A 12,834-nucleotide genomic window follows, 5' to 3' on the forward strand; every position below is an offset into this window, starting at 1 on the left:
TCATTCCCACATAGAATGCGTCACAGTGTAGGCAGGTCAGTTGGTAGATCACGTGGGTGCTTTCACACGTGGCTCTGCCTTTGATCGTGTACACCTTCCGGGTTACAGGACTGGAGTAGGTGGTGGTGGGAGGGTGCATGGGACAGGTTTTACACCGGGGCCGGTTACAAGGGTAGGAGCCAGAGGGTAGGGAAGGTGGTTTGGGGATTTCATAGGGATGAACTAAGAGGTTACGAAAGTTAGGTGGACGGCGGAAAGACACTCTTGGTGGAGTGGGGAGGATTTACCAAGCCCCCACAGAACGGATCTCTGCCTACGTAGATCACCACCTTCAACCCATTACGTGCAGTCTCCCATCCTTCATCAAAGACACCAACCACTTTCTCGAACGCCTGGAATCCTTACCCAATCCGTTACCCCCAGAAACCATCCTTGTAACGATTGATGCCACTTCCTTATACACAAATATCCCGCACGTCCAGGGCCTCGTTGCGATGGAGCACTTCCTTTCACGCCAATCACCTGCCACCCCACCTAAAACCTCTTTCCTTATTACCTAGCCAGTTTCATCCTGACCCACAACTTCTTCACTTTTGAAGGCCAGACATACCAACAATTAAAGGGAACAGCCATGGGTACCAGGATGGCCCCTTCGACGCCAACCTATTCATGGGTCGCTTAGAGGAAGCCGTCTTGGTTACCCAGGCCTGCCAACCCAAAGTTTGGTACAGATTTATTGATGACATCTTCATGATCTGGACTCACAGTGAAGAAGAACTCCAGAATTTCCTCTCCAACCTCAACTCCTTTGGTTCCATCAGATTCACCTGGTCCTCCTCCAAATCCCATGCCACTTTCCTTGATGTTGACCTCCACCTGTCCAATGGCCAGCTTCACACGTCCATCCACATCAAACCCACCAACAAGCAACAGTACCTCCATTACGACAGCTGCCACCCATTCCACATCAAACGGTCCCTTCCCTACAGCCTAGGTCTTCATGGCAAACGAATCTGCTCCAGTCCGGAATCCCTGAAGCATTACACCAACAACCTGACAACAGCTTTCGCATCCCGCAACTACCCTCCCGACCTGGTACAGAAGCAAATAACCAGAGCCACTTCCTCATCCTCTCAAACCCAGAACCTCCCACAGAAGAACCACAAAAGTGCCCCACTTGTGACAGGATACTTTCCGGGACTGGATCAGATTCTGAATGTGGCTCTCCAGCAGGGATACGACTTCCTCAAATCCTGCCCTGAAATGAGATCCATCCTCATGAAATCCTCCCCACTCCACCAAGAGTGTCTTTCCGCCGTCCACCTAACCTTCGTAACCTCTTAGTTCATCCCTATGAAATCCCAAAACCACCTTCCCTACCCTCTGGCTCCTACCCTTGTAACTGCCCCCGGTGTAAAACCTGTCCCATGCACCCTCCCACCACCACCTACTCCAGTCCTGTAACCCGGAAGGTGTGCACGATCAAAGGCAGATCCACGTGTGAAAGCACCCACGTGATCTACCAACTGACCTGCCTACACTGTGACGCATTCTATGTGGGAATGACCAGCAACAAACTGTCCATTTGCATGAATGGACACAGGCAGACAGTGTTTGTTGGTAATGAGGATCACCCTGTGGCTAAACATGCCTTGGTGCACGGCCAGCACATCTTGGCACAGTATTACACCGTCCGGGTTATCTGGATACTTCCCACTAACACCAACCAATCTGAACTCCGGAGATGGGAACTTGCTCTTCAATATATCCTCTCTTCCCGTTATCCACCAGGCCTCAATCTCCACTAATTTCAAGTTGCCGCCACTCATACCTCACCTGTCATTCAACAACATCTTTGCCTCTGCTCTTCTGCCTCGACTGACATCTCTGCTCAAACTCTTTGTCTTTAAATATGTCTGCTTGTGTCTATATATGTGTGGATGGATATGTGTGTGTGTGCAAGTGTATACCCATCCTTTTTTCCCCCTAAGGTAAGTCTTTCCGCTCTCGGGATTGGAATGACTCCTTACCCTCTCCTTTAAAACCCACATCCTTTCGTCTTTCCCTCTCCTTCCCTCTTTCCTGATGAGGCAACAGTTTGTTGCGAAAGCTTGAATTTTGTGTGTATGTTTGTGTTTGTTTGTGTGTCTGTCGACCTGCCAGCACTTTCATTTGGTAAGTCACATCTTCTTTGTTTTTAGATATATTAGGTAAATAATTAATATTTTGTGTAAAGATTCCTCCCTTGAACTTTATTAATAGACATTGCTACCAAAGTGATTATCACTGAAGTGCAATGACATCAACTTTTAATAATTTGAATGCAAATAATAAGAGGAGGATCTGTAGAAAGGGATAAAGTTGAGTTCACATTTAGGAATCTGAGTGAGGGTATGGTTGATAATGGATGAATGGGTCACATACTGAAACTGATACTATGCTCTTTGTGTGTGTGTGTGTGTGTGTGTGTGTGTGTGTGTGTGTGTGTGTGTGTGTCTGTATGTGTGTCTGTGTGTGTGTGTGTGTGTGTGTGTGTGTGTGTGTGTGTGTGTGGAAGTAGAGAGAGACACTTGGAGTGTCAGTGAAGTTGACTCTTGTTTGACAGTTTATTCAACACAATGACTCACTTTCAGAAAAGGCAAATTGATGGAACCTGAATATGCAGAAAGCATTGAAAGTTTGAATTTTGAATAGAGAAATTGAAACCAGAGTACATTTTATGGGGTTGTCTAAAATAAGTTAGTAAAGTTTGGTTTAAACTTTTAATTTTAAGTCCTTGGCCATTGAGAGGTTTTTTTTCTTCTTTGCAATTTGACCATAATCTCCAGTAGGTTAGTTGTAACATTACAACAACTTTGGGGCCTAGTACCACACAGCATCCTAGACAATATTATGAAAGGAATGGATTCTTACTCATCCTGTAGCGGAGGTGTTGAGTCATAGACAGGCACGACAAAAAGACTGTCAAACAAGTAAGCTTTTGGACAAAAAGGACTTAATCAAAACTAGACAACATACACACACACACTCACACAAACACAACTACCACAACATGACAATGATCTATGGTTGCTGAGGTTCACAGATATTACTTACATACACCAGCCCTTTCTGCCAGATACCTGTACTCTTGGATATTGAATTCACGGACCATGCAGCATTTTGAGTCTGTGTTTTTGGGCATTGTATTCATAGATCACACAGAAATATGAGGGAGATTGTATCCATACAGCACATATAGGAATTTTTTCCCACGAGAAGAACAGAATAATTGTATTTGATCAGGAACAACTAAATATAGCATTTAAAAATGACTGAGTATGTGAAAATTGTAAAAGATTATTGTTATTTTGGAGGGGGGGGGGGGGGCTATTTTGCATTTTGGGACTATGGTGCAACAGTGCAGGTGGTGATGGGACTGAGGATGTGTTGTCCAATTTCTTTTGCATACGGACAGTGCTGCACTTAAGTCACTAATGGAATAAAGTGAAGTATATCTTTAAACTGACGTTCTTACTCTTCTACCAGCTGTACACATTCAACAACTGGTAATTAGCACTAAAACTGGCAAAGAGCAGAGTGGTTATATTGTTCCCTGAACAGCCAAAAATAAATGGAAACTTTTACAATAATATTTTAATAGCCACTAGTGCTGGTTAGCATTATGTACAGAAAATAAAATGCAATGACCCCATTGCTAGCTGGCAAACTTGACATAAAAATACAAAATATGAGAGTATAGAATATTTGCTGAATGAAACTCAGAACTTTTTCCATAGTTGGAGGTTGTAATGAAATTGCTCAATATATCTTATTTTTTGCACAGTATTGTAGAGTATGATACTGCACAGGTAAAAGTAATGACCCCTGCAGTACACTATTAATCCTCAAGTGGCACACCAATTTTTATAACATCAGGAGGCACATGGCATATTTTGTACACATAAAAAGAATACCTACCTTTATGTTATCAAGGTATACATCTATGAGCAAAATTGCAGTTTAATCTCAGTTTAATTAAACAATTACAAAATAAACTTACATTATGTGAGCCAAGTGATTGTTTAATTAATCAATAACAAAATAAACTTTCATTATATTACTCCATTGTCATGCAAAAATATTATCCCATAGTAATGAGCCACTCAAAGCATTAAACAACATAGTTGGATCAGATCCCAGACCAGTAATTTAATTGCTAATTCTCTCTTAGAAAACTACCTCATTGTGGAACTGTGCTACTAGCTCAGAATCTGGGTCATATTTTTTTCAGATCATTAAGTTTTTCTCACCTAGCTCAATGTTTATTTTATATTACTGGTGCTCAATTGGACAAATGACAGCACAAATTTTCACTGTGTTATCTGAAGCAATAAGGGAGAAATACGTACTGGCTCACAATTGTAAAACAACAATAGAATGGTGCAACACAATGTTTTTTGTGGTTGGCACACTTTATACATAGACAGACCTGCTCTGGTATTAACACAACACTTATTGTTTCTTATTATCATTTCTTACTATCACTCAAATAGATACAATTGTAAACATGATTTGAAAATATTGTAATTAAATGACTTAACAAGAAGTAGTAAATTACATTAGACTCTTTGGATGTAAAGATCCATGTATATACACATATCTGTACTGTGACTTTATGTATCACTGCACTTGTTGATTTGCATTGATTTGCATGTGTAACAAGCAATGGTCAGTGTGTGTCTTGTCAAGTCATGAGTAAGTCATACCTGTGTGATGGGGTAATTGACTGGACTCTGGAATCTAGTATTGTTCAGTTAAGATGAAATGAGATGGATGCAAACAAATTGAGCTGTATTGAATATTGTCTTTTTAACTGTTTTCTTTGAATTATGTGAAGTTTACATTTTTCTTTCTACCTCCACCTTCCAAAGAAGAAGCAGGTAAAAATTAAAGAGGCTAGCAGTCAAGTGTCTACTGTTTTATTTGTGTGTCTATCAGTATTTTTCCACTCATTAATGTTTCATCCATTGTTAAGGACTTCAGTCAGTTTCTTCCTGTACATTTTTGATACTTTTTTCAGTTTTGAGAAATCCCTTGCCTATTTCCCACAGTAAAACATAAACAAAACATTTCTAATAGCTCTAAGGTTGCTCTATGTTACCAATTATAAGTAATCTGAATCTAAACTGTTTTTCTGAAAAGATTTTACGTTGCAATACTAGGGTTTTCAAAATATCAGGAATCTGATATATCAATATTTAAAAAAATATCATTATGGGCCCTTGATATATCAATAAAAAAGTAACAATATATTGATGGAAAAAATATCAACATTCTGGCCTATAAAAATATTGCCTGCACTCTGCAAATATACTGCCAGTTTTAGAGCTGTATATTTAAGTATTGGTCTATTATTAGATATTCTCTACATCACCAGGCCAGCAGCCTTCCTATCCCCTGTAGAGCAAGAACTGAAAGGAAAATGAAGCATATTCACACTTAGCAATAACCATTTTGCTAACAATGGTAACTGCATGTAAGTGGCACAATAAAAGGGGTCCAATGGGCCCACTGTTCAGTTTCATCACATGTCAGATTTGTCCACAATACTTTATTTTGACTTCTCTGTTTTTTCATTTCTGCAAACGTCAGTGACCTAGCAGCTGTCATGTCAAAATTGCATGGTGAAGTGAAACATTGCAGTTTCTGTCAGTAGCACTGAACACTGATAACGTCAGCATTTCCCCTCACACGTCTCGACCCACAGCAAAGATCTTCATTCAGATTTTTGTTCATCATATTCAGCAACTGTTATAGAAGAATGTAGATGTGAAGAAACAGTACACTAGTTGTGTTAAAATGTTTTTCTTAATGTAACTGATGTGCTGTTTCTTCACATCATAAATATTGTTATTCCATTCACACTGCCACTCTCAAGAGCAAATGAGCTTCTTCTTTGTACCACCTATACATGCTGCACACAGTCGAAGAGGAAGACTGGACATGACGAGAGCTCAAAAACACAGTGAAATTAAATTATGACCTACTACAGTTTCAAAAGGACAGTTTCAAATATTTACCAAAAATTGCAGAAAAAGTATGATATAAATAAAAAATATCAGCACTCAATAATGGACTTTCAGTATCGACATTTCGGGAAAAAATATCGCCTACATATATCTATATTTTTTGGAAAAAAAGATCTTTATATCAATATTTTATCAACAGTTCTATTTTAGAGGACCTTCAAAAAATTTTCTGAACTTTTTATGTATTTCAGTTACATTAAAACATATTATTAAACTATGTTAATACAAAATTAGCTGTATGTTGCTGAATGCCTCTTTTATGTGCTGAGTGGCAATCTTTCCTAACATGGTACTGTTATTTCATCCTGGATTTTCATACATTATAATAAGTGATACAGTCCTTGAAAATTTCATTTGTTTTTTCCCCCTCTAAATTGTGGTCATGTTGCTCTTGTGTATTTTTGTACAAGATCTAAACTATTTTAAATTAAAAGCTGTGCACTTACCAGAACACTGGAAAAGAGCTTCAAGTTTTGATACTGGTTTTCCTAGTGGCCACAACTGCTTCTTTGTGTCATATACCTGTTTTCCTGAAGAAAGTGGTCTCTTTAACATTTCACTCCCACTTCTCAGGTTCGGTTTCAAACTCTCAGGGGATATGCTCAGCACAAACTGGATTGATTAAAACATGCAATAGTTAGTGAAGACATAACTGTTTATGTCAAAACACTAGTAACATAATCATATTCTATCAAAAACTGCACCAGAAAGAGTACAAGAGAGTAAAAAATAGATGTACTGCAGAACTTCAATGTATATTACAAGAAATTAACTACTTTTCATTAAAGCAATATTAAGAAAATAGAAGAAAGTATAAAGAAAGAGCAGAATACTTTAAAATGTCTGTAGATATTTCTAAGAATAACATAAACTCTAAGTCATTAAAAAATAAATAGCCAAGACCCTTTTTTATAGCATAATGACTTTTATCACTAAGGTGATTGCAGATAAAATCATTAACAAAAATGCTGATTTTCACATGTAGAGATCATCAGTAATTGAAAGTAAAGTTATGGAAGAAAAGAGACTATTGAACCATTACATCTTACAAGTCACACAGGACCTCCATCAGGGAAGAAATCATAGGACGTGATGCGACGGAAATTATCTACACTATCAGCAAAAGTTATGATTTGAAAGCCTAAGATAGTAGAGCTAGTAGAGAAGGTAGTTACAAAGTCTGAGAAATTAGCAGCAAGAAATGCTGATTGTTAAATAGCATAGAGAGGCAGCTATAGAGAAAAAGTGAAATAAGTATGAAATACTGGAGAGGAAACCAAATGGAAGAAAACACATTAGGGGAAGATATAAAAATGTGTGAGAAATGGTAACTGAATAAACAAACTTGAAGGAGTTGAAAGATAATTGTATAAACTAATTGTATAAACAAGAGTAGCACTGGGTAAGATCACGGTCACAGTGTTGGAATGGCAGAAATAGTGTTGAAATGGAGAAAGGAGAGAATACAAGCAGAAGGTTTGGATGAAAGATAGTGGAAACATATATACAGAGCAACTTCCCAGATGATGACTTGTAAAATATTAATTGTGCCAGATGATAGAGTAAACATATTTATTTATTCATTTAGTCACTTTTTATCCCTGTTAGGACAATTTAGGATTTGTCTATGTATATTTACAGTTTACAATTACAGATAAATTATTGTTTGAGTACTTACAATATTTCATAATGTGCGTAACTAATAAATGAAAACATAGACAAAACAAAATGTGAAACATCCTGGCAGATTAAAATTGTGTGTCAGACCGAGACTCAGACTTGGGGCCTTTGTCTTTCTAGGGAAAGTGCTCGACCAACTGAGATACCCAAGCACAACTCGTGCCCCATCCTCACAGCTTTACTTCTGCCAGCACCTTGTCTCCTACCTTCCAAACTCTACTAAAGCTCTCCTGTGAACCTTGCACAACTAGCACTCCTGAAAGAAAGGATATTGCGCAGACATGGCTTAGCCACAGCCAGGGGGTTTTTCCAGAATGAGATTTTCACTCTGCAGCAGAGTGTGTGCTGATATAAAACTTCCTGGCAGATTAAAACTGAGTGCCGGACTGAGACTCGAACTCGAGAGCTTTGCCTTTAACGGGCAAGTGCTCTACCAACTGAGCTACCCAAGCATGACTCATGCCGCATGCTCACAGCTTTACTTCTGCCAGTACCTCATCTCCTACCTTCCAAACTTTACAGAAGCTCTCCTGCAAAGTTTCATATCAGTGCACACTCCGCTGCAGAGTGAAAATCTCATTCAGAAAACAAAATGTTATTAATAATTAATTCATCTAAAAACAAAGGTTCTGTAACTTACCAAATGAAAGCATTGGTACATTGATAGAAACAATAACAAACACAAACACACACATAAATATCGGGTTTCACAACCCAAGGTCACTTCATCAGGAAAGAGGGAAGGAGAGGAAAAGACGAAAGGATGTGGATTTTAAGGGAGAGGGTAAGGATTCATTCCAATCCCGGGAGTGGAAAGACTTACCTTGGGGGGGAAAAGGGACAGGTATACACTCGCACACACACATATATCCATCCGCACATAACAGACACAAGCAGACCGATGTAAAGGCAAAGAGTTTGGGTAGAGATGTCAGTCGAGGCGGAAGTACAGAGGAAAAGATGTTATTGAATGACAGGTGAGGCATGAGTGGCGGCAACTTGAAATTAGCGGAGGCTGAGGCCTGGTGGGTAACGTGAGGAGAGGATATATTGAAGGGCAAGTTCCCATCACCAGAGTTTTGATAGGTTGGTGTCAGTGGGAAGTATCCAGATAACCCGTACGGTGTAACACTGTGCCAAGATGTGCTGGCTGTGCACCAAGGCATGTTTAGCCACAAGGTGATCCTCATCACCAACAAACACTGTCTGCCTGTGTCCGTGCATGCGAATGGACAGTTTGTTGCTGGTCATTCCCACATAGAGAGCTTCACAGTGTAGGCAGGTCAGTTGGTAAATCATGTGGGTGCTGTCACAAGTGGCTCTGCCTTTGATCGTGTACACCTTCTGGGTTACAGGACTGGAGTAGGTGGTGGTGGGAGGGTGCATGGGACAGGTTTTACACTGGGGGCAGTTACAAGAGTAGGAGCCAGAGGGTAGGGAAGGTGGTTTGGCGATTTCGTAGGGATGAACCAAGAGGTTATGAAGGTAAGGTGGATGGCGGAAAGACACTCTTGGTGGAGTGGGGAGGATTTCATGAAGAATGGATCTCATTTCAGGGCAGGATTTGAGGAAGTCATATCCCTGCTGGAGAGCCGCATTCAGTGTCTGATCCAGTCCTGGAAAGTATCCTGTCACAAGTGGGGCACTTTTGGGATTCTTCTGTGGGAGGTTCTGGGTTTGGGGGGACAAGGAAGTGGCTCTGGTTATTTGCTTCTGTACCAGGTCGGGAGGGTAGTTGCGGGATACGAAAGCTGTTGTCAGGTTGTTGGTGTAATGGTTCAGGAATTCAGGACTGGAGCAGATGCATTTGCCACGAAGACCTAGGCTGTAGGGAAGGGACCGCTTGATATGGAATTGGTGGCAGCTGTCATAATGGAGGTACTGTTGCTTGTTGGTGGGTCTGATGTGGACGGATGTGTGAAGCTGGCCATTGGACAGATGGAGGTCAACGTCAAGGAAAGTGGCATGGGATGTGAAGTAGGACCAGGTGAATCTGATGGAACCAAAGGAGTTGAGGTTGGAGAGGAAATTCTGGAGTTCTTCTTCACTGTGAGTCCAGATCATGAAGATGTCATCAATAAATCTGTACCAAACTTTGGGTTGGCAGGCCTGGGTAACCACGAAGACTTCCTCTAAGCGACCCATAAATAGGTTGACATACAAGGGGGCCATCCTGGTACCCATGGCTGTTCCCTTTAATTGCTGGTATGTCTGGCCTTCGAAAGTGAAGAAGTTGTGAGTTAGGCTGAAGCTGGCTAATGTAATGAGGAAAGAGGTTTTAGGTAGGGTGGCAGGTGATCAGCAAGAAAGGAAGTGCTCCATAGCAGCAAGGCCCTGGACGTGCGGGATATTTGTGTATAAGGAAGTGGCATCAATGGTTACAAGAGTGGTTTCCGGGGGTAACAGATTGGGTAAGGGTTCCAGGTGTTCAAGAAAGTGGTTGGTGTCTTTGATGAAGGATGGGAGACTGCATGTAATGGGTTGAAGGTGTTGATCTACGCAGGCAGAGATACGTTCTGTGGGGGCTTGGTAACCAGCTACAATGGGGCGGCCGGGATGATTGGTTTTGTGAATTTTAGGAAGTAGGTACAAGGTAGGGGTGCAGGGTGTCGGTGGGGTCAGGAGGTTGATGGAGGCAGGTGAAAGGTTTTGTAGGTGGCCTAAGGTTCTGAGGATTCCTTGAAGCTCCGCCTGGACATCAGGAATGGGATTACCTTGGCAAACTTTGTATGTAGTGTTGTCTGAAAGCTGATGCAGAACCTTAGGCCCCCTACAAAACCTTTCACCTGGCTCCAGCAACCTCCTGACCCCACCGACACACAAGTGGCTAGAAATATGTTTTGTTACTGAATAGTTTGTGTCCTGTGAATAAACTTTTCATGAATGAAACTGTTGGTCGAATGTAATAATTTTGGAAGAAGTTATTTGCCCAGGCCTCATCAAATTGAATGAAACACGCTTTTAGAAGAAGATTGGCTTAATCCAGTGCGTACTAGTAGAAGACATTTTTGTTGAAAGGAGTTGTACAATAATGGGAACCTAACACTCCAACATGGCTACCATACACATTTATAAAAGTGAATACTGATAAACTTGAAGGGCCTGAAGACTTAGCAACATAGGAATGGCACATCTATATAGTGCTTTTTTCACATTAATTTGAAGACATTATTATTATTGCATGTGAACATGTGACACTGCGATGAGAACCAACAGGTGGACAAAAGACAATGTTCGCGGAGTGACTAAAGGATGTTGCAGAAGCCACAAGTTTGATAGCAACTGCACTACATAAACCAGTTACTGTACTTATCTAGATGTTGTGACAGAGCCAGCCAGGCTGGATATCATGAAATATATGATAGTATCCATTAAGAACAACCATGATGAAACATCTCACACTTTTGTGAAATGTAAATTATATGATTGTTTCTTCCAAACTATATCGTACAGTAGAAATCATCAATAAATGTGAAACTCACACTGTAAACAAACACTTATATTCACATTTTCTTTGATTCAATTTACTCTGTTAGTAATTTACTATACGTTTAATTACTGTACTCTAGTACAATAAGCCATATAAGTGTTAGAAAAAAAGGACACTGTAATTAGAAAGGTACTGAACCTCATGCTTTTGTATTGCTAAATGACTTGTAATAATCAGTTTTCACTTTAAAAAAACCTGCATTTCATGACAAGAAAAACTATGTATTAACTTATATATGTGCCTATAATCAGATGATGTGCTTAAAGTAATGAAAAGACAGAATTTGTAATTGTAATTTTCTTGTTTAACAAATCCAACTATAGTCACAATCTTTTTCAATTGTTCTAACCTATAGAAGCCACAACTCGAAAGTCAGGCATTATTGCTGACTATGGTTGAAAATTATGTCAAAACCCTTGTCACTTGTGGTATAATAGTGCATTTTATCAAATGAACTTCTCCTCTATTAATATTAGTACCAGCTAAACATGACCATGGTAGCTGAAAAATGTTAAATAGTGTAGAAGAAAAGGAGCAGATATTGTGCTCCTCATTCTGTGTTTGTACAGAGGATGCATGATCAGTAACAACAAGAGCACTGGTGAATCATCAGGGGCTGAGCACCAATCACTTGGCGCACATGGATATAGATATGCTTTGACATTCTGAGTTGGTTGTGTGATGTGTGGCTTGGAGTAAGAGGACCACCAACAGTGTCAAAGGGGCCTCAAATCATATGAATCACTTTTTGATGTGAAAAGATGGACTTTTTTGTATGGCCTACAGGTCACAAATATGATACAGTGGTGGAGATTTAGACTATTTCAAGGCATCTGTCATTGTGAGGAGAAAGAACTTAAAATGTAGAGTAGTGAAGCTTAAGAGTTCAAAGAGTGTTTCATAGATCAAAGTAGTCATTGTGATCTCATATTTCAGCATTATCCTGCAAAGGATCAAAGTCCAGAAGAAGAGAAAGTTTGTACATGATCGTGGGACACAGGAGATGGACCACCAGATCAGTTCATAAAGGTGGTTGTACATAATGAAAAATAATATAAGGGTGAATGACAGATATGACATGTCAAAACATACCAAGTGCAAGCAGCAGCTGAAATATACCACTATCTGGATCTATAACATTATACAACCAACCAGTCACCTCTCTTTCTGCAGTACACTAAAACTTATAGCAGTTTTTATCATATATTTTCTAAGTTTTGTGAATCAAATAATGATGATAATAAATTCCAAAAGAGTTAATTACGAAGAAGGTGTGATTTACATTATTTAGAAATTCAGTTTCACATATAAGATTAGTCCAGGCAACAAAGTGCAGTTAAGACTGCCCCAGATCTTCACAGAAGACAGCACTACAAATAAGATGAGTATCTACAATTTCACTTTAATATATATTCTGCTTGGTTAACATTAACTAATACATGATGCACAACTCTAAAAAAGAAATGCCACTTGAGTTATGAACTCCAAATTTTGAGTGAACTCTGTCACTCAACAAACTCAATATCACGTGTGGTGAAAGTAAAATGTGATTAAGGTTGTGTGAATTTGAGTTTTCCAATCTAATGGCACCGT

The 12,834-nt window shown here is 39.7% G+C and overlaps 1 protein-coding gene across 1 annotated transcript in view; it reads right to left on the bottom strand.

Annotated features, from left to right (window-relative positions):
* LOC124712230 (xanthine dehydrogenase/oxidase-like) overlaps positions 1–12,834 on the bottom strand; it is a gene marked incomplete at its 5' end in the record, with an annotated part of 311,678 nt that overhangs the window by 124,078 nt on the left and 174,766 nt on the right. Inside the window, 1 exon segment of the mRNA XM_047242525.1 lies at positions 6,518–6,683. Coding sequence (XP_047098481.1) covers positions 6,518–6,683 — 166 coding nt within the window.

The sequence above is a fragment of the Schistocerca piceifrons genome, chromosome 8 (assembly GCF_021461385.2).
Source record: "Schistocerca piceifrons isolate TAMUIC-IGC-003096 chromosome 8, iqSchPice1.1, whole genome shotgun sequence".
NCBI lineage: Eukaryota > Metazoa > Arthropoda > Insecta > Orthoptera > Acrididae > Schistocerca > Schistocerca piceifrons.